The sequence below is a fragment of the Oncorhynchus kisutch genome, linkage group LG29 (genome assembly GCF_002021735.2).
Source record: "Oncorhynchus kisutch isolate 150728-3 linkage group LG29, Okis_V2, whole genome shotgun sequence".
NCBI lineage: Eukaryota > Metazoa > Chordata > Actinopteri > Salmoniformes > Salmonidae > Oncorhynchus > Oncorhynchus kisutch.
Genome location: NC_034202.2, coordinates 37,597,277 through 37,622,530, shown reverse-complemented (window position 1 = coordinate 37,622,530; position 25,254 = coordinate 37,597,277). Strand labels below are relative to the sequence as shown.

The following is a 25,254-nucleotide window of genomic DNA, read 5'->3' as shown; positions in this document are numbered from 1 at the left end:
TCATAATATTGACAATAAATCTAGTAAAACGTCATATTGTTTATAATTCATAGTCTCTGCAGGTGGAGAAGACATTGTCAGACAGTATGGTATTATATAGTAAGGTATTCATTTTTTTTACCAGATAAGTTGACTGAGAACACATTCTCATTTACAGCAACAACCTGGGGAATAGTTACAGGGGAGAGGAGGGGGATGAATGAGCCAATTGTAAGCTGAGGGTGATTAGGTGACCATGATAGTATGAGGGACCAGTTTCCCAGTCCCTGCCAGTTTCCCAGTCCCTGCCGATGAAAAACATCCATGCTTCACTGTGGGGATGGTGTTCTCGGGGTGTTGAGGGGTGATGGGTTTGCACCAGACATAGCGTTTTCGTTGATGGCCAAAAAGCTAAATTTTTGTCTCATCTAACCAGAGTACCTTCTTCCATATGTTTGGGGCGTCTCCCACATGCCTTTTGGTGAACACCAAATGTTTTTTTTATGGCCAATCTTCCGTAAAGCCCAGCTCCGCTGTGGAGCTTTGCAGCAACTTCAGGGTTATCTTTGGTCCTTGTCTGGTCCGTGAATTTTGGTGGGCGGCCCTCTCTTGGGAGATTTGTTGTGTTGCCATATTCTTTCCATTTTTTAATTATGGATTTAATTCATGGTTCTCCGTGGGATGTTCAAAGTTTCAGATATTTTTTTATAACCCAACCCTGATCTGCACTTCTCCACAACTTTGTCCCTGACCTGTTTGGAGATCTCGGTCTTCATGGTGCCGCTTGCTTGGTGGTGCCCCTTGCTTAGTGGTGTTGCAGACTCTGGGGCCTTTCAGAACAGGTGTATATATATTGAGATCATGTGACAGATCATGTGACACTTAGATTGCACATAGGTGGACTTTGTCTTATTTCGATAAGATCTTACACCAGATCTTTTTTAGGGGCTTCATAGCAAAGGGGGTGAATACATGCACGCACCAATTTTCCGTTATTATTTTTTTCAATTTTGACTATTTTGTGTATGTCCATTACATGAAATCCAAATAAAAATCTATTTAAATTACAGGTTGTAATGCAACAAAATAGGAAAAATGCTAAGTGGGGTGAATAGTTATGCATGTAACGGTTTTCCTTCTCTTCTGAGGAGGAGTAGGAAGGATCGGACCAATATGCGGCGTGGTACGTGTCCATGTTAATATTTATTTTAACTGAACACAAAACAAAATAACAAGAGAACGAATGAAAACGAAACAGTTCTGTCTGGTACAGACACAGAGACAGAAAACAACTCCCCACAACCCATAGTGGGAAAACAGGCTGCCTAAGTTTGGTTCTCAATCAGAGACAACGATTGACAGCTGCCTCTAATTGGGAACCATACCAGGCCAAAAGCAGAAATACAAAACCTAGAACAAAACCTAGAATGCCCACCCCAACTCACGCCCTGACCAAACTAAAATAGAGACATAAAAAAGGAACTAAGGTCAGGACGTGACAGTACCCCCCCCCCCCCCCCCCCCCCCCTCCCCCCAAAGGTGTGGACTCCGGCCACAAAACCTAAACCCATAGGGGCGGGTCTGGGTGAGCATCTGTCCGTGGTGGCGGCTCTGGCGCAGGACGTGGACCCCACTCCACCATAGTCTTGGCCCACTTAAGTGGCGCCTTTGGAGCGGCGACCCTCGCTGCCGACCTCAGACTGGGGACGCTTGCAGGGGGCCTCGAATAGACGGGAGACTCCGGCAGCGCCGGACAGGTCGGGAGACTCCGGCCGCGCCGGAGTGAAGGGCGACTCCGGCAGCTCTGGAGTGAAGGGCGATTCCATCAGCTCCTGACTGACGGGCGGTTCCGTCAACTCCTGACTGACGGGCGGCTCCGGCAGCTCCTGACTGGAGGGCGGCTCCGGCAGCTCCGGACAGGAGGGAGACTCCGGAAGCGCCGGATAGGTGGGAGAACCTGGAGGGAGGAGACAGAGAGACAGCCTGGTGCGTGGTGCTGCCACATGACCCACCAGGCTGGGGAGACCTACAGGAGGCCTGGTGCGTGGAGGAGGCACCGGATGGACCGGGCTGTGGGGGAGCACTGGAGCTCTGGTGTGCAGCCTTGGCACCACTCCTCCAGGCTGGATGACCACTTTAGCCCGGACCCTCCAGAGTGCAGGCACAGGTTGAACCGGGCTGTGGGTGAGCACTGGAGATCTGGTGCATACCACTCGCACCTCTCCCTTAGGCTCAATGTCCACATTCGCCCGGCACGGGCGGAGAGCAGGCATAGGGCACACTGCACCTGGTTACCACGCTGCTTGGTCCTTTGGTGGTGGGTAAGTTCTGTAACGGTTTTCCTTCTCTTCTGAGGAGGAGTAGGAAGGATTGGACCAATATGCAGCGTGGTACGTGTCCATGTTAAAATATTTATTTAAACTGAACACAAAACAAAATAACAAGAGAACGAACGAAAACGAAACAGTTCTGTCTGGTGCAGACACAGAGACAGAAAACAACTCCCCACAATCCATAGTGGGAAAACAGGCTGCCTAAGTATGGTTCTCAATCAGAGACAACAATTGACAGCTGCCTCTGATTGGGAACCATACCAGGCCAAAAGCAGAAATACAAAACCTAGAACAAAACATAGAATGCCCACCCCAACTCACGCCCTGACCAAACTAAAATAGAGACATAAAAAGGAACTAAGGTCAGGACGTGACATTGCAAGGCACTGTATAGTATGGTATGGTTTGTTATGGTTTAGTATGGCATAGTACAGTATAGTATAGTACAGTATGGTATGGTTTAGTATGGTTTGGTATGGTATGGTTTGTCATGGTTTAGTATGGCGTGGTATGGTTTAGTATAATATAGTATAGTATGCTGTGGTTTACTATAATGTGGTATGGTTAGGTAGCCTAGCGGTTAGAGCGTTAGGCGAGTAACCAACATTTTGCTAGATCAAATCCCAGTGCTGACCAGGTAAAAATCTGTTGTCCTCCGTAAAGCAGTTAAACCACTGTTCCCTGGGTGCGGTGGATGTTGATTTAAGCCAGCCCCCCGCACTTCTCTGATCCAGAAGACCTCACCTCTCTGATGCAGAAGACACATTTCAGTTGAAGACATTCAGTTCTATAACTGACAAGGTATCCCCGATTAGTATATTTTTATTAAGGTATAGTAATGGTACTCACAGTCTCTGCAGGTGTGTGTATTTGGAGAAGATGTTGTCCGACAGTCTCTTTATCTCGTTACTCTTCAGAGACCTGCAACAGGAACACTGCCCCGTTACTATGGTTACACGGGACACACACACACACACACACACACATGAACGGGTGCGTGCACGCACACACAGACACACACATCCATAATGCTACTTGAAAATCCAATCCATCAGCCTTGATGAGATCCTCTATTCTGTGAGATGAATGTGATATATTATATAATTAGAGCTGAGCTGGAACAGCAGATGAGCCCTTGTTTTTATTTCAAAATGATTGACATGCCTAAAGATTCTTATAAATATAAATATAGTAGTCAAAAGTTTAGTATTTGGTTCCATATTCCACGCAATTACCTTAAGCGTGTCACTCTACAAACTGGTTGGATGCATTTGCTGTTTGTTTTGGTTGTGTTTCAGATTTTCTTTGTGCCCAATAGAAATTAATGGTAAATTATGTATTGTGTCATTTTGGAGAAATGTTATTGTAAATAGGAACAGAATATGTTTCTAAACACTTCTAAATGAATGTGGATGCTACCATGATTACAGATAATTCAGATTGAATCGTGAAAATGAGTGAGAAAGTTGCAAAGGGTCAAAAATCATTCCCCCAAGACCTAACCTCTCACTATTACAAATAGTAGGGGAGTATGTCTTGGGGGTATGATCTTTGACCGTTTTCAACATTTTCTCACTCGTCATTATTCACGATTCATTCAGGATTATCCGTAATCATGGTAGCATCCACAGCAGTGTTTCTGCTGAAAGTCATTTAGCTGTGGCGCTGCACCACGGCAAAATCATTGAAAAAATATGGAACATGCAAAACTTTTGCTGCCGAGGCGCACTTTGAAGATGCTAGAACAGTTCACATTTGGATGGACGTACTGCCAAATTCTCTACAACTACGTTGGAGGCACCTTATGGTAGATAAATCAATTTTCAATTCTCTGGCAACAGCTCTGGTGGACATTCCTGCAGTCAGCATGCCAATTGCAAGCCCCCTCAACTTGAGACATCTGTGGCATTGTGTTGTGAGACAAAACTGCACATTTTAGAGTGGCCTTTTATTGTCTTCAGCCTTTTGTGATTATGGAACATTTCTGGGATATTTTATTTCAGTTCGTGAAACATGGGACCAACACTTTACATGTAGTGTTTATATTTTCATACAGTATAGTTAAAAGTTCATTTGTGACCTGGCTAATGATTAGCCCAATAGGATAAATGCAGACAGGCAACCCCAGGCTTCAGCCTATTTATTTATAGACAGAATGCTGCATCAGTTGGGCTACAGGTGATACTGCTTATTGCTACAGTAATAGCATACCTGATCATATGGATCATGCATTGGCTATGAAATAATTGTAATTCATAATTTTACCAATATATTATTGGGCTAATTTCTGGAGGTGGAAATTATATTTTAGAAGGTGTCAGCATAATGTTATTTTGGAGTAGAATGTCCTAAAAAGTCACCAGAACTGAGCTTTTCAATCCTTCTACATAAAAGTTTCCCAGACCCCCAAAACAAAGGGGAGGGAGCTGAGAAATTGTATTAGTTTAATTAGATGTAGTCACCTGTTTAGGGGACCTACGTGGTTCTGGTACCAGTTCTGACCATCATACACCTGTATTTGGGGAGTTTCTCCCATTCTTCTTTGCAGATCATCTCAAGCTCTGTCAGGTTGGATGGAGAGTGTCTCTGCACAGCTATTTTCAGGTCTCTCCAGAGATGTTGGATTGGGTTCTAGTCCGGGCTCTGGCTGGGCCACTCAAGGACATTCGTCACCCAGTCCCTGCCACTGAAAAACATCCCCACAGCATAATGCTGCCAGCACCATACTTCATCATAGGGATGGTGCCAGGTTTCCTGCAGACGTCAGGCTTGGCATTCAGGCCAAAGAGTTCAATCTTGGTTTCATCAGACCAGAGAATTTTGTTTCTCATGGTCTGAGAGTCCTTTAGGTGCCTTTTGGCAAACTCCAAGCAGGCTGTCATGTGCCTTTTACTGATTAGTGGCTTCTGTCTGGCCACTCTACCATAAAGGCCTGATTGATGGAAAGCTGCAAAGATGGTTATCCTTCTGGAAGGTTCTCCCACCTCCACAGAGGAACTCTGGAGTTCTGTCAGAATGACCATCGGGTTCTTGGTCACCTCCTTGAACAAGGCCTTTCTCCCCCGATTGCTCAGTTTGGCCGGGCGGCCAGCTCTAGGAAGAGTCTTGGTGGTTCCAAACTTCTTCCATTTAAGAATGATGGAGGCCATTGTGTTCTTGGGGACCTTCAATGCTGCAGAAATTTTTTGGTACTCTTCCCCAGATCTGTGCCTCTACAAAATCATGTCTCGGAGCTCTACGGACAATTCCTTCGACCTCAGGGCTTGGTTTTTGCATGCACGGTCAACTATGGGACCTTATAGAGACAGATTTTTTTTACCTTTCCACATCATGTCCAATCAATTGAATTTACTACAGGTGGGCTGCAATCTGTAAGGATCAATGCTGGTAGACAGGAAGCAAGTACAGGTAGTGAACATTTAATTAGGATCAGATATGGAACAGGACAGGACAGCATCTGGACATGAACACATAACATTAATACAGATACAGGGAACAAACGGGGGAATAGACATTTGTAGACGTGGCAACAAAGGGGAGGAGTCCAGGTGAGTCCAATGAGTGCTGCTGCACGTAATGATGGTGACAGGTGTGCGTAATGAGATGCAACCTGGCGCCCTCAAGCGCCAGAGAGGGAGAGCGGGAGCAGGCGTGACAGTACCCTCTAGGGGCGCCACCCGGGGTCCCACCAGCATGGGCGCTGGACAAGCCGGCTGGGGGCATAGAAGCCCAACAAGCTGGCAGCAGCATGGGAGCCTGACGATCCAGCTGAGGCATGGGAGGTTGGCGAGCCGGCTATGGCGCGGGAGCCCGATGAACCGGCTGAGGCATGGGAGGTTGGCGAGCCGGCTAAGGCGCGGGAGCCCGATGAACCGGCTGAGGCATGACGTGGGGACGAGCGCCTGATAAGCCGGGCTGAGGCGTAGAAACCTCTCGAGCCAGCTAAGGCGTGAAAGCCCAACGAGCTAGCTGAGGCACCCCCGGTTCCATCAGTGAAGGCATTCGGACCTGACGTCACCAACCAAAATACAAAAAACAAAAACCTCCCTGATGCTTCGTATAGTGGTGTTAGCATTCTGTAAGAATCGACGTTGGTAGACGGGAAGCAAGTACAGGGAGTGAACATTTAATTAGCAACAGACATAGAACAGGACAGCATCTGGACATGAACACATTCTATTAATGCAGATACAGGGAACAAACAGTTATAGTCGGGGCAATCAACAAAGGGGAGGAGTCCAGGTGAGTCCAATGAGCTCTGCTGCGCGTAATAATGGTGACAGGTGTGCAGCCTAGCTGCCCTCGAGGGTCAGAGAGGGAGAGCGGAAGCAGGTGTTATACCAATTAAGTTGTAGAAACATCTCAAGGATGATCAATGGAAACAGGATGCACCTGAGCTCAATTTTGAGTCTCATAGCAAAGCGTCTGAATTCTTACGTAAATAAGGTATTATTTATGTTTTTAGTTTTTTTTATATATAATTTGCACTGTATTTTTATGTGTGTATTTGTTTTATGTTACGTTAGAGTGATGGTCTGGGAATGTCTGAGACTTTACTGTCTGTCACCACTTGTGATTTCACAGGAAATAAACTACTGCTGTTACACCATCATCTCATCTGAAGAGGGGAATCTAGTCAAGTGAATTCTCTGAATTTACCTGACTGATTCATTGTGTGTGTGTGTGTGTGTGTGTGTGTGTGTGTGTGTGTGTGTGTGTGTGTGTGTGTGTGTGTGTGTGTGTGTGTGTGTGTGTGTGTGTGTGTGTGTGTGTGTGCATGTTGTCAGCACCAAACCAACCACATTTCTACTCTGGGACTGTAATGAAACCTCACTAACACAGACCCACATATAAGCACAAGCACACGGCACATGACACACACACACACACACACACACACACAGACTGCGAACACGCACATGGAGAGAGTGATACTTACAGCCAGGTGACATTGGTGGAGACTTGAGGAACGTCATGTAGGTTGACTTCCACACACTCCAGCTCTGTCTTGATACAGTCACAACGCTGTGGGTACTGCTGCAAGACTACACAACAACACACAAGTAATACACAACTACACACAGATACAATAATACTGCAGATCTACACCAACACACACACACAAACACAAACACACCCACACACTTACAGCAGTCTTCTGGTAACGGTAGGACCTGTGGTTCGACCTTCCTGATGGTTCGATCAAAGATGTCCGCCCATCCACTGTTGTCTCCTACAGACACAAAAACATCAGTTGTGTATAGTACTATTACACCATATAACACCTAGCTAGCACATTAACACTGAAAAGTGAGGATTTTGTGTTTCTTCCTGGGCTCTCCTAATGGATTCACAATCTCAAATTCTTCAGAACATAAAATAATCTGGAGTGCATTATCATATTTTAGAAAATATTGGATGCTTTTTAAATGTTTCTACATCTTGGAAATCTGATAGGACGCCCTCCACAAATCTATGGCTTTAAATGCTCATGTTTTAGTCTTCATGGTTGAAAGGTGGTCTGTTTATCAGTACAATTGCATCTGAATTTGTTTTCAATTGGTTCAACAAATGGAAAATAGGCCTCATAATATTTGTCATTTTGTCTCTGAGTGGACAGTGCTGATAATCCATGCAGAACAAAACTTTGTTTTATTGTCCCATATACAATATTTGAGCTGCGGTTGAATTGTCCAGTCTGTGTGATTCACAAATCATTTCAACTCAATTTTCATACTTGAGTAAAAGTAAAGATACCGTAAAAGAAAATGACTCAAGTAAAAGTGAAAGTCACCCAGTAAAATACTACTTGAGTAAAAATCTAAAAGTATTTAATTTAAATGTACTTAAGTATCAATGGTAAAAGTATAAATCATTTAATATTCCTTATATTAAGCAAACCAGGCGGCAGGTAGGTAGCCTAGTTGTTAGAGTGTTGAGCCAGTAACCGAAAGGTTGCTGGATCAAATCCCCTAGCCGGCAAGGTTACATTCTGTTGTTCTGTCTCTGAGCAAGGCAGTTCATCCACTGTTCTCCAAGTGCTGTGGATGTTAATTAATGCAGCCCCCTTCACCTCTTTGATTCAGAGGGGTTGGGTTAAATGTGGAAGATGCATTCAGTTGTACAAGTGACTAGGTGTCCCTCAGATGACATGTTTTTTTAATTTACAGATAGCCAGGTGCACAGGTCAACACTCAGACATGATTTACATTTGTGTTTAGTGAGTCTGCCAGATCAGAGGCAGTAGGGATGACCCGGGGATGTTCTCTTGATAAGTGTGTGAATTAGAAAATTTTCCTGTCCTGCTAAGCATTCTAAACGTAACGAGTACTTTTGGGTGTCAAGGAAAATGTATCGAGTAAAAAGTACATAATTTTCTTTAGGAATGTAGTGGAGTAAAAGTAAAAGTTGTGAAAAATATCAATAGTAAATTAAAGTATAAATACCCCAAAAAACTACTTAAGTAGTAAGTTCAAGTATTTTTACTTAAGTGCTTTACACCACTGCTGAAATGAGGGTTATTAGAGGAAGCAATAATAGAGCTATCCTTTGAATTGTGCTTGAAGCAAGCATGTTGTCCTCTTGTAGTTTCAACGTGACTGGTTCTTGTAACATCTTACTGAGTAACATGTCTACCGTTGTGCTCAGTGACATCAGATCAATGAGTGACAGTATGCCAAATCATTATTTTAGTGTTTTGATGCTGTTTTATACATGCACTGATACCCTCCAAAACGTTTTTTTTTTTCCTTTTTTTTTTCACAACACTTATTTAAAAAACACCAACATTTAGATTGAATTAACCATTTTGGGTGTTTCAGAGTACTTATATTCTCTTTAAAAAACTTTGTGTGTATAAGAACACATTGGGTTTCCATTCAAAACACCCTCCAAACACCAGATCTCAGCTTAGGTGCATTACTTGTCCTGGTTTCACAACACAATCATGGTGTTCTGGGCCTTTATATTTTTCCAGTCCAGCTGTAATCGCTGCCAAAGGTGCTTCTACAAAGTATTGACTCAGGGGTGTGAATACTTATGTAAATTAGATACTTCTGTACTTCATTTTCAATTCATTTTCACAACAGCAGCAACAGCTAATCATAAATATTTAATTAGGGGGTATTGTGATGTCATTAGGGGGTATTGTGATGTCATTATGGGGTATTGTGATGTCATTATGGGGTATTGTGATGTCATTATGGGGTATTGTTTGTAGATGGGTGAGAAAATAAATACATTTAATCCATGTTGAATTAAGGCTGTAACACAGCAACATTTGGAATAAGTCAAGGGATATGAATACTTTCTGAAAGCAATGTAACATGTGACAGAGGCAATGTATTTCTGGATCTGGGGTGATTTCTGGGTCTCAGGAAGGCAGTAGTCATACAATACTCTCTCACCACAGTTGTCCTCGTCGGCTCCATTGGGACAGTCTCTATGTCCATTACACTGTAGAGCCTGGTGTAGACACACTGTCACATTACCACAGGGAAACTGGCCCAGAGGACAACTGCTTTCTACTGACACCCTGCTGGACACCATTGCTGCAGCTGGAGGGAGGAGATAGGAAGACGAGGGGAAGGAGGGGGAGAGAGAGGAGATAGAGAGTGACATTTTTAGCACATTTAAAGAAATGAATAGACAAAAACAAAGAAAGAAAGAAAGCTACTTTCACTCCAACAAACTACTGCTGACGCACTAACCACTAACTCCTTAATACAGCCTACTGTATCCATAGTCCCTTTGTCCATTCCCATTCAACAGCAGTGCTATGAATTACCTATTACAAAAAACAGCTGAAGGTGTAATCAAATAATAATCATAATAATGAAAACCTCTAGTGGCTTTGTACTCTCAGCTCCCAACCTCCCCACTCTCAACCGGGCTCTGGCTTCATGAGAGCCTTGTTAAGACCAAGGCTTAATTTGTAAATCGTGAGGTGCCAAAACAAAAAGTGAGCCGGAGAAGTGGGGGGTTCTGAGGTACAGGAGATGTGGGGGGGTTCTGAGGTACCGGAGATGTGGGGGGCTCTGAGGTACCGGAGAAGTGGGGGGCTCTGAGGTACCGGAGAAGTGGGGGGCTCTGTATTACCGGAGAAGTGGGGGGTTCTGAGGTACCGGAGAAGTGGGGGGTTCTAAGGTACCGGAGAAGTGGGGGGCTCTGAGGTACCGGAGAAGTGGGGGGCTCTGAGGTACCGGAGATGTGGGGGGCTCTGAGGTACTGGAGAAGTGGGGGGTTCTGAGGTACTGGAGAAGTGGGGGGTTCTGAGGTACCGGAGAAGTGGGGGGTTCTGAGGTACCGGAGAAGTGGGGGGCTCTGGGGTACTGGAGAAGTGGGGGGTTCTGAGGTACCGGAGAAGTGGGGGCTCTGAGGTACCGGAGAAGTGGTGGCTCTGTGGTACCGGAGAAGTGGGGGGCTCTGAGGAACCGGAGAAGTGGGGGGTTCTGAGGTACTAGAGAAGTGGGGGGTTCTGAGGTACCAGAGAAGTTGGGGCTCTGAGGTACCGGAGAAGTGGGGGCTCTGAGGTACCGGAGAAGTGGGGGCTCTGAGGTACCGGAGAAGTGGGGGCTCTGTGGTACCGGAGAAGTGGGGGCTCTGTGGTACCAGAGAAGTGGGGGGCTCTGTATTACCAGAGAAGTGGGGGGCTCTGAGCAACCGGAGAAGTGGGGGGTTCTGAGGTACCGGAGAAGTGGGGGACTCTGAGGTACCGGAGAAGTGGGGGCTCTGAGGTACCGGAGAAGTGGGGGCTCTGTGGTACCAGAGAAGTGGGGTGCTCTGAGGAACCGGAGAAGTGGGGGGTTCTGAGGTACCGGAGAAGTGGGGTGCTCTGAGGTACCGGAGAAGTGGGGAGCTCTGAGGTACCGGAGAAGTGGGGAGCTCTGTGGTACCGGAGAAGTGGGGAGCTCTGAGGTACCGGAGAAGTGGGGGCTCTGTGGTACCAGAGAAGTGGGGGGCTCTGTATTACCAGAGAAGTGGGGGGCTCTGAGCAACCGGAGAAGTGGGGGGTTCTGAGGTACCGGAGAAGTGGGGGCTCTGTGGTACCAGAGAAGTGGGGTGCTCTGAGGAACCGGAGAAGTGGGGGGTTCTGAGGTACCGGAGAAGTGGGGGACTCTGAGGTACCGGAGAAGTGGGGGCTCTGAGGTACCGGAGAAGTGGGGGCTCTGTGGTACCAGAGAAGTGGGGTGCTCTGAGGAACCGGAGAAGTGGGGGGTTCTGAGGTACCGGAGAAGTGGGGTGCTCTGAGGAACCGGAGAAGTGGGGGGTTCTGAGGTACCGGAGAAGTGGGGTGCTCTGAGGTACCGGAGAAGTGGGGAGCTCTGAGGTACCGGAGAAGTGGGGAGCTCTGTGGTACCGGAGAAGTGGGGAGCTCTGAGGTACCGGAGAAGTGGGGAGCTCTGAGGTACCGGAGAAGTGGGGAGCTCTGAGGTACCGGAGAAGTGGGGAGCTCTGAGGTACCGGAGAAGTGGGGAGCTCTGAGGTACCGGAGAAGTGGGGAGCTCTGAGGTACCGGAGAAGTGGGGGGGTTCTGAAGTACCGGAACGCATGAAAATAAATCTACTTTATAATAAAGGGAAACTGGCCCAGAGGAAACTGGCCCAGAGGAAACTGGCCCAGAGGAAACTGGCCCAGAGGAAACTGGCACTGAGGACCAAGCTTTATCATAGTTTTGCGCACTGGCATAGAGCAGTAGAGTAGAGACACTTGCAGAAGTTTCACAAATGGGGGAACATTTTCTGTTGTCATGGGTTTGGTCTTCTATAAACGTATTTCATGCAATTCTACATAAATGTAGATGATTGGAGATTTTAGAAGAATATTGTTTAATACCTCAAAAATGATCGAAGTGACAGGCTAGGGCTACTTTGACACGGACAAACGGAGGATCTGAGATCAATAAACACGACCTTGCCTTGAATCCATCAATAGTCCAGGCCTAGGTGTGTGGAGACACACATATTGTACAATATGAGGACGAAGTCCTAAAAAGATGTTCAGTATCACTGATTCCCCCATTGATTCTCAGTTCTCTCACCTGCAATGGCTCGATACGCTCGTGCCAAACTAGTATATATTTTAGTTATATTTTGAAAGTTGATTACTTGGTATCCTACAGGCAGATTAGTATTGTCTTTTCAGCAGGATCCATTTTTTTTTTTTACAACCTTTGTTGTCCCGCGATTGATTTTGAAATATAGAGAAACTATCGATCGTCTGTGGCTAAATTATAGTCATACTCCTGGCGTAGTATTCTAAATTATTTCATTTATTTCTGAACAGACAGCGAATCCCATTCCAGTTCTGTGAAAGATACAGACACGCTTCTCTCTCTCACCACAGCAATGGCCACACGTTGGTCTATATAGGCTACAATGTTGCACAAACCACGAACCCAGGCCAGCATAACATGTATTCATTCATAGAATATCAGGCACTTTTCACATTACGTATTTTAAGGGGCAGTTAGGAGAATTGCACAGGAGTCTACTTGAATTAACTCTGATTGCTTTTATTCAAATTTTTACATTGCAAAAAGTGAAAATAATTATTCATGCCATGAGAGGTACAGAATCCTGGTAAATGGGTTCCTGAACATAACCGTCCAAAACTGAGGGGAGTCCTGTTCTGGCAGGATTTGTTAAGACGAGGAGATTTTGGCTGTATGACACACACACACACACACACACACACACACACACACACACACACACACACACACACCTCTCCCTCCTCATAACCCCTGTCAACAGAACAGTGTGATCCTGCCACTCTACTGACTAAAGAGGGAGGGTGGGAGGGAAGGGAGGGAATGATGGGTGCAATTGAGATAATCTGTGTGGGGGATTATAGCGTATTATGATGGTTTAGCGAAATAATTTCCTTATGTTAGTACTCTGGACAATTTTAATTGCAATAGGCACAAAGAGGCTTTCTTAATGTCAAACGTCTTCCTCATCTAGGGCGTCATAGCTGTATTATTCTGATAAAGGTATTCAACTGCACGCTCATCCCAGCCAGATCCACTTCGAAATCCCACATCTGTCCAGGTACCCAGGATGTCAGGACATCCTTTCAAAACCGGACACTAGGAGCAACCGTTAGTAATAGCGCTATCAAGTAAGCTTAGGTTTTGCTAGGGCGTTGCGGATGGGGGAGGTGGATGGACGTAAATCGTAAACTCCGGCTCCGGGTGTTGCTTGTTCAATTTCGGTGATAGCAAATAAACAAAACAAAAAAACGAGTACCTATCTCAAACCCTTAATTTAACCATTTGGAATCAATGCCTAAACGTAATGTTTTAACCCTATCCAAAAACGTAACTGTTAAAATGTAACCATTCGGAATGAATGCCTAATCCAGCCGCAAGACAACAGTGACAGCAACAGAGCAACCCAGGGTGTCCAAAACACCTCGAAATTTGACCTTTGGAGCAACTTCGAAATTTGACGGTTGGAGAGACGTGGACAAACATAGGAATCTGAATCATAAGCTCTTGTTGCTCAGCCTGTGATCACGTCCTTTAGAAATGTCTCTCTCTCTCTCTCTCTCTTTCTCTCTCTCTCTCTTTCTCTCTCTTTCTCTCTCTCTCTCTTTCTCTCTCTCTCTCTCTCACTATCTCTCTCTCAAATGTAAAAGATTTTTTACATTGGAAAAAAGTACAGACTCAGAGCTACAAAATGGTGTATCATAAACTGCAGTTAAGATACTTCTACCCCCACTTTTTTGAAAATGGTCCTCGAATGTTTTGGTAAACTTACTGGAGAGCTCTTCTTTGTCTACACCCATTCAGCATCGTTCACGCCCTCTTAAGCCTTAGCCCCACCCACGCTAGTGTCCCACCTGGCCAAAAGCCAGGGAAAATGCAGAGCACCAAATTCAATTAAATTACTATAAAAATCTAACTTTCATTAAATCACACATGCAAGATAGCAAATTAAAGCTACACTTGTTGTGCATCCAGCCAACATGTCAGATTTCAAAAAGGCTTTTCGGCGAAAGCAAACAATGCTATTATCTGAGGAAAGCACCTCCGTAAACAAAGAGAGAAAAGCATATTTCAACCCTGCAGGCGCGACACAAAACGCAGAAATAAAAATATAATTCATGCCTTACCTTTGAAGATTTTATTTTGTTGGAACTTCAATATGTCGCATAAACATCACCAATGGTCCTTTTGTTCTATTAATTCCGTCGATATATTTCCAAAATGTCCATTTATTTGGCGCGTTTGTTCCAGAAAAACACTGGTTCCAACTTGCGCAACGTGACTACAAAATATCTCAAAAGTTACCTGTAAACTTTGCCAAAACATTTCAAACTAATTTTGTAATACAACTTTAGGTATTGTTTAACGTAAATAATCAATTAAATTGAATACGGGATGATCTGTGTTCAATACAGGAGGAAAACAAACTGTAGCTAGCTTTCTGGTCACACGCCTCTATCTAACAGTACACTTCAAGTGACCCTCATTCAAGATGGCTGTACTTCTTCATTACACAAAGGACAAACCTCAACCAATTTCTAAAGACTGTTGACATGCAGTGGAAGCGATAGGAATTCCATGAAGGTCCCTTAGAAATCTGGATTCCCAATGAAAAACATTGAAAAGAGAGTGACCTCAAAAAAAAATCTGAATGGTTTGTCCTTGGGGTTTCGCCTGCTAAATAAGTTCTGTTATACTCACAGACATGATTTAAACAGTTTTAGAAACTTCAGAGTGTTTTCTTTCCACATCTACTGATAATATGCATATCTTATCTTCTGGGGATGAGTAGCAGGCAGTTGAATTTGGGCATGCATTTCATCCGGATGTGAAAATACTGTCCCCTGTCACCAAGAAGTTAAGGAAACTGTGGCACCCCCAAAAAATGCCATAAAAAAGTCAGACTACGGATTGCAACTGAACGCGTGGACAAAGATCGTACTTTTTTAAAACAAAAATAGAACTGTTTAGCAATAATGACCATCGTTATGTTTGGAGGAAAGTAGGGGATGCTTGCAAGTCGAAGAACACCATCCCAACCGTGAAGCACAGTGGTGGCAGCATCATGTTGTGGGGGTGCTTTACTGCAGGAGGGACTGGTGAACTTCACAAAGTCGATTGCATCACGAGGAATTGAAAATGATGTGGATATATTGATGCAGCATCTAAATACATCAGTCAGGAAGTTAAAGCTTTGGTCGCAAATGGGTCTTCCAAATGGACAATGACCCCAAGCATACTTCCAAAGGCTTAAGGACAACAAAGTCAAGGTATTGAAGTGGCTATCACAATGCCCTGGCCTCAATCCCATTGAAAATGTATGGGCAGAACTGAAAACGTGTGTGCGAGCAAGGAGGCCTACAAACCTGACTCAGTTACACCAGCTTTGTCAGGGGGAATGGGCCAAAATTCACCCAACTTATTGTGGGAAGCTTGTGGAAGGCTTCCCGAAATGTTTGACCCAAGTTAACTTGTTGAGTGTGGGGGCAGTATTTTGATGTTTGGGTGAAAAACGTACCCAAATGAAACTGCCTATTTCTCAGGCCCAGAATCTAGAATATGCATATAATTGTCAGATTAGGATAGAAAACGCTCTAAAGTTTCCAAAACTGTCAAAATATAAATATTGTCAAAATATTGTCTGTGAGTATAACAGAACTGATATTGTGGGCGAAAACCTGTGGAAAATCCAACCAGGAAGTGCTGTTTTTCCTGAAAGCTCTGTTCCATTGCATGCCTTCCCTCTATTTAAAGGGATATCAACCAGATTCCTTTCCCTATGGCTTCCACATGGTGTGAACAGTCTTTAGACATAGTCTCAGGCTATTATTCCAAAAAATGAGCGAGAAAGATCACATCGCATCATTGGATGGCTGGGTGCCAGCAGCGTTTTGCATGCGCCAACAGAGTGGAGCAAACATTTTCTCTATCTCTCCTATTGAAGAAGCTACAGTCCGGTTGAAATGTTATTGATTATATATTGTAAAAACAACCTGAGGATTGATTATAAAAAATGTTTCACATGTTTCTACAAACTTTACGTATACTATTTGGAATTTTCGTCTGCCCCATCGTGAACGCTCGAGCCTGTGAATTTCTGAACATAACCAACCTCCAACCAAATGGAGGTATTTTGGATATAAAAATAATCTTTATGGAACAAAAGGAACATTTATTGTGTAACTGGGAGTCTCGTGAGTGCAAACATCCGAAGATCATCAAAGGTAAGCGATTAATTTTATTGCTTTTCTGACTTTCGTGACCAATCTACTTTGCTGCTAGCTGTTTGTAATGTTTTGTCTGCTGAGAGATGCCCTTACATAAACGCTTGGTATGCTTTCACCCGAAAAGCTTTTTGGAAATCTGACACGCCAGGTGGATTAACAACAAGCTAAACTGTGTTTTGCTATATTGCACTTGTGATTTAATGAAAATTTAATATTTTTTGTAATTTAATTTGAATTTGTCGCTAACGGGATGGGCTCTAATGGGATAGGTGCGTCAAGAAGTTTAACCATTTAAAGGCAATGCTACCAAATACTAATTGAGTGTATGTAAACTTCTGAACCACTGGGAATGTGATGAAAGAAATAAAAGCTGAAATAAATCATTCTCTCTACTATTATTCTGACATTTCACATTTTTTAAATAAAGTGGTGATCCTAACTGACCTAAGACAGGGCATTTTTACTAGGATTAAATGTCAGGAATTGTGAAAAACTGAGTTTAAATGTATTTGGCTAACATGTATGTAAACTTCCGACTTCAACTGTATATACATCACAGAAGACTGAACTGTAACAATAACGTTTGACAAAGAAACACCGGATTTTAGACATGGGTGGGAAAACATTCCACCCACGAGGCCACTAGAGGGCGATTTGGTCAGTTGACTGCAGGAAAAAGGTACGTACTACCCTCTTCTTCTCTCCTCATCTATCCATCCCTTTTACTTCTCTTCTTCTCTCCTCATCTCTCCATACCTTTTATATCTCTCCTCTCTCCATCTTGACATCCCTTTTATCTCTCTCCTTCTTTCCTCTTGTCTCCGTCTCTCCTTCTTTCCTAATGTCGTCATCTTTTAACCTCTCTCCTTCTCTTCATCTCTTTAATCTCTCTCCTTCTCTGCTCATCTCTCCATCCCATTAACGTCTCTCCATCTCTTCAACCTATCTCCTTCTCTGCTCATCTCTCCATCCCATTAACCTCTCTCCATCTCTTCATCTCTTTAACCTCTCTCCTTCTCTCCTCATCTCTCCATCTCTCCATCCTTTTAACCTCTCTCCTTCTCTCCTCATATTTCCTTCTCCATCCCATTAACCTCTCTCCTTCTCTCCATCCCATTAACCTCTCTCCTTCTCTCATCTCTCCATCCCATTAACCTCTCTCCATCTCTTCATCTCTTTAACCTCTCTCCTTCTCTCCTCATCTCTCCATCTCTCCATCCCATTAACCTCTCTCCTTCTCTCCATCCCATTAACCTCTCTCCTTCTCTTCATCTCTCCATCCCATTAACCTCTCTCCTTCTCTCCATCTCTCCATCCCATTAACCTCTCTCCTTCTCTCCATCTCTCCATCCCATAAACCTCTCTCCTTCTCTCTTTCTCTTCATCCCATTAACCTCTCTCCTTCTCTCTTTCTCTTCATCCCATTAACCTCTCTCCTTCTCTCCATCTCTCCATCCCATTAACCTCTCACCTTCTCTCCTCATCTTTCCTTCTCTCCATCCCATTAACCTCTCTCCATCTCTCCATCCCATTAACCTCTCTCCATCTCTCCATCCCATTAACCTCTCTCCATCTCTCCATCTCTCCATCCCATTAACCTCTCTCCTTCTCTCCATCTCTCCATCCCATTAACCTCTCTCCTTCTCTCCATCTCTCCATCCCATTAACCTCTCTCCTTCTCTCCATCTCTCCATCCCATTAACCTCTCTCCTCATCTTTCCATCTCTCCATCCCATTAACCTCTCTCCTTCTCTCCATCTCTCCATCCCATTAACCTCTCTCCATCTCTTCATCCCTTTAACCTCTCTCTTTCTCTCCTCATATTTCCATCTCTCCATCCCTTTAACCTCTCTTTCTCTCTTCGTCTCTCCATCCCATTAACCTCTCTCCTTCTCTCCATCTCTCCATCCCTTTAACCTCTCTCTTTCTCTCCTCATCTCTCCATCCCATTAATCTCTCTCCTTCTCTCTATCTCTCCATCCCATTAACCTCTCTCCATCTCTCCATCCCTTTAACCTCTCTCTTTCTCTCCTCATATTTCCATCTCTCCATCCCTTTAACCTCTCTTTCTCTCCTCGTCTCTCCATCCCATTAACCTCTCTCCTTCTCTCCATCTCTCCATCCCTTTAACCTCTCTCTTTCTCTCCTCATCTCTCCATCCCATTAATCTCTCTCCTTCTCTCTATCTCTCCATCCCATTAACCTCTCTCCATCTCTCCATCCCTTTAACCTCTCTTTCTCTCCTCGTCTCTCCATCCCATTAACCTCTCTCCTTCTCTCCATCTCTCCATCCCTTTAACCTCTCTCTTTCTCTCCTCATCTCTCCATCCCATTAATCTCTCTCCTTCTCTCTATCTCTCCATCCCATTAACCTCTCTCCACCTCTCCATCCCTTTAACCTCTCTCTTTCTCTCCTCATCTCTCCATCCCATTAACCTCTCTCCTCATCTCTTCATCCCTTTAACATCTTGGTGACAGGGGGCAGTATTTTCACATCCGGATGAAATGCATGCCCAAATTCAACTGCCTGCTACTCATCCCCAGAAGATAAGATATGCATATTATCAGTAGAGCGTAGACGCTAGCGTCCCACATATCCCAGAGAGGTTAACCCCTCTCCTTCTCACCTCATCTTTCTTTCATCATGTCTCCATCCCATTCACCTCTCTCCTCCTCTCCATTTCTCCATCCCATGAACCCCTCTCCTTCGCTCCATCTCTTTAACCTCTCTCCTTCTCTCCTCATCTCTCCACCCCTTTAACCTATCTAAATGTATGTTATTAAGCCATTTTTACACAATCAGTTCTCCCTCTATCTCCTTCATCCTCTAATTCCTTCTTACTAGCTTCTATCTTGTTCATCCCAAGCAGCAGAATAATTTATCAGAATGAACAAGAACAACTGAATAAGGACAACTAAACAAGTTGTCTGAACAAGGACAACTGGACAACTGAACAAGGATAACTCTAATCTGTGTGTGTCCTCCCACAGTCTTCTCCTCCCACTCGGTCATCAGTAAATTACTCTGTTCACCTTCTGAAAGGAGAGGATGGGAGAGAGCGAGAGGGAGGAGAAGAGAGGGAGATGGTGGAGAAGAGCAGGAGGAGAAGAGAGGTAGAGGGAGGAGAAGAGGGAGAGGGAGGAGAAGAGAGGGAGAGGGTGGAGAAGAGAGGGAGGACAGTAATAGAGATCAAGACAAAATAAATTGAGAGGGAGAAAGAGAGAAAGTGGGGGATCATATTCAAACAAATTCCTCAAATGTTGCCAGGGTTGTATACCCCTTATAAAGCACAGACAGACAGACAGGCAGGCAGACAGGCAGACAGGCAGACAGGCAGACAGGCAGACAGGCAGACAGGCAGACAGACAAGCAGAGCAAAACCAACATACGTTAATTGATAAATATGAATGACTTGGTTATCGTCATCCAAAATGGAACCATATTCCCCTATATAGTGCACTACTAGAGCCCTAGTGCACTATGGGTCATTTGGGACAAAGACAGTAAGAAGCCAGTTTAGTCCGTAGGTGTTCCCTTCAATGTCTTATTTTATTATCCTCCAGGATAATTGAACAATTTGCAGTTCTGGGTATCAAAAAATCCCTTTTTCAAAATGCCTCTGCTGTAGCAATGAAAGTGCATCGTTAATGTGAGAAACCCAGGGTGACGCCAAGTTTCTTAGCAATCATGTAACAATATAACCCAATGTAATGAAATACATTTCTGAAATATGCCTCTGGTGGTGCAGTTATATCTACTTTCAGCCAACTGTGTTTATATTGCAATAACAACGTTTTATCTGCATTACAATTATTAGGTTTACTTGAATGCCCCCAACTGTACACTTTCACAAAAAGGTTATAGTTGGTATCAAAAAAGGTTCTATAGTTATATTTAGTGCCAAAAAATGTTATATAGTTATATTTAGTACCAAAAAAGGTTCTATAGTTATATTTAGTACCAAAAAAGGTTCCATAGTTTTATTTAGTGCCAAAAAATGTTATATAGTTATATTTAGTACCAAAAAAGGTTCTATAGTTATATTTAGTACCAAAAAAGGTTCCATAGTTTTATTTAGTGCCAAAAAATGTTATATAGTTATATTTAGTACCAAAAAAGGTTCTATAGTTATATTTAGTACCAAAAAAGGTTCCATAGTTTTATTTAGTGCCAAAAAATGTTATATAGTTATATTTAGTACCAAAAAAGGTTCTATAGTTATATTTAGTACCAAAAAAGGTCCAAATTGGTGCCAAAAAAGGGTTATTCATTTTGTCACTGTAGGGGGAACCCTTTTTAGGTACGTAGAGAACCTTTTTATATTGGCTCTTTGAATAACCCCATTTGTTGGCTGACAACGTCACCGAAATGAACCACGCGCATCAATGGATCTGGAAGCTGTGCGTTGATATGTTTCTGGACAGTCAGATAGAACAATGACAAGAAGCTGCCAAGTGGGGAATTGTTGGTGGCTTGTTTCATCTAGTTTTATCTTGTTCTTGATACCATGCCTTCGCTACACTGACAGAAACAGAGGGTTCTTCATTACACTGTTAAACATTTTCAGTGAAAATACAGTATATAAGCAAAGCATTTCTGTCTTTTTCAAGCTGTATGGGGCTATTATTGCTGTATGGGGCTATTATTGCTGTATGGGGCTATTATTACTGTATGGGACTATTATTGCTGTATGGGACTATTATTGCTGTATGGGACTATTATTGCTGTATGGGGCTATTATTGCAGTATGGGGCTATTATTGCTGTATGGGACTATTATTGCTGTATGGGGCTATTATTGCAGTATGGGACTATTATTGCTGTATGGGACTATTATTGCAGTATGGGACTATTATTGCTGTATGGGACTATTATTGCTGTATGGGGCTATTATTGCTGTATGGGACTATTATTGCTGTATGGGACTATTATTGCTGTATGGGACTATTATTGCTGTATGGGACTATTATTGCTGTATGGGGCTATTATTGCTGTATGGGACTATTATTGCTGTATGGGACTATTATTGCTGTATGGGACTATTATTGCTGTATGGGACTATTATTGCTGTATGGGGCTATTATTGCTGTATGGGACTATTATTGCTGTATGGGACTATTATTGCTGTATGGGACTATTATTGCTGTATGGGACTATTATTGCTGTATGGGGCTATTATTGCTGTATGGGGCTATTATTGCTGTATGGGACTATTATTGCTGTATGGGACTATTATTGCTGTATGGGACTATTATTGCTGTATGGGACTATTATTGCTGTATGGGGCTATTATTGCTGTATGGGGCTATTATTGCTGTATGGGACTATTATTGCTGTATGGGACTATTATTGCTGTATGGGACTATTATTGCTGTATGGGACTATTATTGCTGTATGGGGCTATTATTGCTGTATGGGACTATTATTGCTGTATGGGACTATTATTGCTGTATGGGGCTATTATTGCAGTACGCTTCTGTATTGTATTATTATTTGTATTATTGCTGCTGTATTGTGATTACTTGGGAGGGAACCTCAATTGGGATTTGAACTCACAACCTCTTGGTTGCCAGCAACCTGACTTTCCTGGTACGTCACCAGTTCTGTGGGTATGAAAGAGATAGATAAAAGATTAGAACCAATAGACATTCTGTCATTTGTCCCTATGGTGGAACATTTTTGGGTGTCATGTAGAACCCTTCAAAAAAAATGTGACCCTCTCCCAAGGAACACGGTTTATTTTTTGTCCCTGTAGGGGGACCCAATTGGGTTCTGTATGTAAAACCTCTCTCATGAAGAACCCTCTGGTTGAAAGTAGAACCAATGACAGGTTCTATAGTTATACACTTCAGATTTGCTTATGACACACACACTAAGTACATACATGGTACTGCTCAGTACCTTTAAGGGTACATGTGCGCTAAATGAAGTATAATGGTACATTTTCGAGTCAATATGTTCAATATAAGGTACAATCATCTTTGAAATGTAGGTGGGGTAATGTGCTGGTGGGGACTCATTAGTATATTTGGAGGCATGGTCTAAAATATTATATTTGTGCCAACCGTTAGTGGAAGTGTTCTACCAGTTTAAGTGGTTTTATCGTTATGTTGATTAAGGCTGAACACCTCATTTGTAAGAGCTTGTGACAATCAAGAGCTGCAATGTTATGAGGTTCCTGTGTATTTTCCAATAACTTAATGGCAATTGGTCACCAGGAAATTCATGTTAATTTTTCAATAACTTACTGTCAGCTTGCTGCAAGCACTCACTGTAAAGTTTGCACAAACTTACTGTGGCTGATCTCTGTCACGATCACTGACCTGATGGTGTAACAGGAAGGTCAGTTTGCTGTCAACCAAGATGTTGAAGGCAGCTGAGGACTGAGTCCAAGTGTGCACACCACAAAGAATGCTTAGTAGTTGTCAACTAATGTTTATTTTTGTAATCAGTAAAGTTCAGTGAAAGTACAGTAAGTTACTAACAGTTACTGACTATTTAGTTACAGTGAATTTGTCAATTTCTTACTGACAGGTAGTTAGGTAATGCAGAATTCACAGCAACTTCCAGGCAACTAACAACCATTAAGTTACTGTGAATTGAACAGTAACCTCTTAACAGTGAAGCACTTTAATGTCACATGCTCTTTACAAAGATTACAGAACTGACAGTTTAAAAAGGTGCTCAACCTTCGACAACATAATCATCAACCACTTAAACTGATGGTTGGCACAAATACACAAAATTATGTAACTTGTTGTTGTTTACCGTAATTTTACTGCAACCATTAGAGTGCAAGGGGTGGGTAACTCTAGTCCTCGGAGGCCTGATTGGTGTCACACTTTTGCCCCAACTAACACACCTGACTCCAATTATCAACTAATCATGATCTTCAGTTTAGAATGACATTAGTTTATAGCAGGTGTGTTTACTAGGGTTTGGGGGGAAAGTGTGACACCAATCAGACCCCCGAGGACTGGATTCGCCCACCCCTGGTAGGCTGTAGTATACCGTAAAATGACAGGAACACAATAACAGTGTAGCATTTCATGGCATAAAGGAAAAGATCGTGGAGAGGGAAATAACAGGACTGTTCCTCACAACCATCACAGCAGTAAAGAACCCTACCTAAAAAAAATGGTTACACATATCGTAGCGTCTTATGGATACTTAGAACAGGTCTATTGAGTTGGTGATTGACAATGTGGAAAATAAGGCCACATGAGGGGTCAAAAGCCATATCCTTAAAATAAACAAGATCACACATATACAAGATCACACATATACAAGATCACACATATACAAGATCACACAGATACAAGATCACACATATGCACACATATACAATAGCACACATATACAAGATCACACATACACACAGATACAGGATCACACATATACAAGATCACACATATACAAGATCACACATATGCACACAGATACAAGATTACACATATACAAGATCACACATACACACAGATACAAGATCACACATACGCACACAGATACAAGATCACACATACGCACACAGATACAAGATCACACATACGCACACAGATACAAGATCACACATACGCACACAGATACAAGATCACACACACGCACACAGATACAAGATCACACATATGCACACAGATACAAGATCACACATACGCACACATATACAAGATCACACATACGCACACAGATACACGTCAAAGCATGTAAACCCAGCTAAACCTCTTCCTGAGAGAGAGAGGGGGCGGGGAGTGTGTGTGTGTACGTGCATACATGCTTCGGTGGGTGTAACAGAGAGATAAGACAGAGAGAAGGGAATAATACATTTGAGAGAGAGGAAGGAATGGGAGAGCTGCGACCTTGGTAGAGTAAAAGAGAGAGAGCGTAAGAGAGAGAGAGAGAGAGAGAGAGCGTAAGAGAGAGAGAGAGAGAGTAAGAGAGAGAGAGAGTGAGAGAGAGAGTAAGAGAGAGAGAGAGAGAGAGAGACAGAGAGAGAGAGAAAGAGAGAGAGAGTAAGAGAGAGAGAGAGAGAGAGAGAGAGAGAGCGTAAGAGAGAGAGAGAGAGAGTAAGAAAGAGAGAGAGAGAGAGAGAGCAAGAGAGAGTGAGAGAGTGAGAGAGTGAGAGAGTGAGAGAGAGTGAGAGAGTGAGAGAGAGAGTGAGAGAGAGTGAGAGAGTGAGAGAGAGAGTGAGAGAGAGAGAGAGAGAGAGAGAGAGAGAGAGAGAGAGAGAGAGAAAGAAAGAAAGAAAGAAAGAAAGAAAGAAAGAAAGAAAGAAAGAAAGAAAGAAAGAAAGAAAGAAAGAAAGAAAGAAAGAAAGAAAGAAAGAAAGAATCCCTCTGGATTCTCCAATTAACTAAAATAAAAGACGAGAAATACAGACAACAATTTCCAGTTGGCTATATACTAAAGCTCTGGCATCTTCCCCAATGTTTGGAACCAAGGACTGATCACCCCAATCCACAATGGTATATGCGTCAACAGCAACTTTGGGAAAGTCCTTTGCGTTATCATGTTTAGCTCAGTTGGTAGAGAATGACACCAGGGTTGTGGGTTTGATTCCCACAGCGGACCAATACAAAAAAAGTATTAAAATGAATGCAAGCATTACTTTAAGTCGCTCTAGATAAGAGTGTCTGCTAAAATAGGAATGTAACAGCAGATGTGCATTTCCTCTGCAAAAACACTAGGCAAATGTCAAATTGGCTTTTTACCAAATTTGACTATGTAC

General features: G+C 43.3%; 1 protein-coding gene across 1 annotated transcript in view; it reads right to left on the bottom strand.

The window, feature by feature from the left end:
* LOC109873894 (relaxin receptor 2) overlaps nt 1-25,254 on the bottom strand; it is a 183,538-nt gene that overhangs the window by 141,726 nt on the left and 16,558 nt on the right. The window contains exons 2-5 of the mRNA XM_031809353.1: nt 9,719-9,868; nt 7,462-7,545; nt 7,252-7,357; nt 3,162-3,233 (exon numbers count right to left, since the gene is read on the bottom strand). Of these exons, the coding sequence (XP_031665213.1) occupies nt 3,162-3,233; nt 7,252-7,357; nt 7,462-7,545; nt 9,719-9,868 (412 nt within the window). The remainder of the gene's footprint in view (nt 1-3,161; nt 3,234-7,251; nt 7,358-7,461; nt 7,546-9,718; nt 9,869-25,254) is intronic.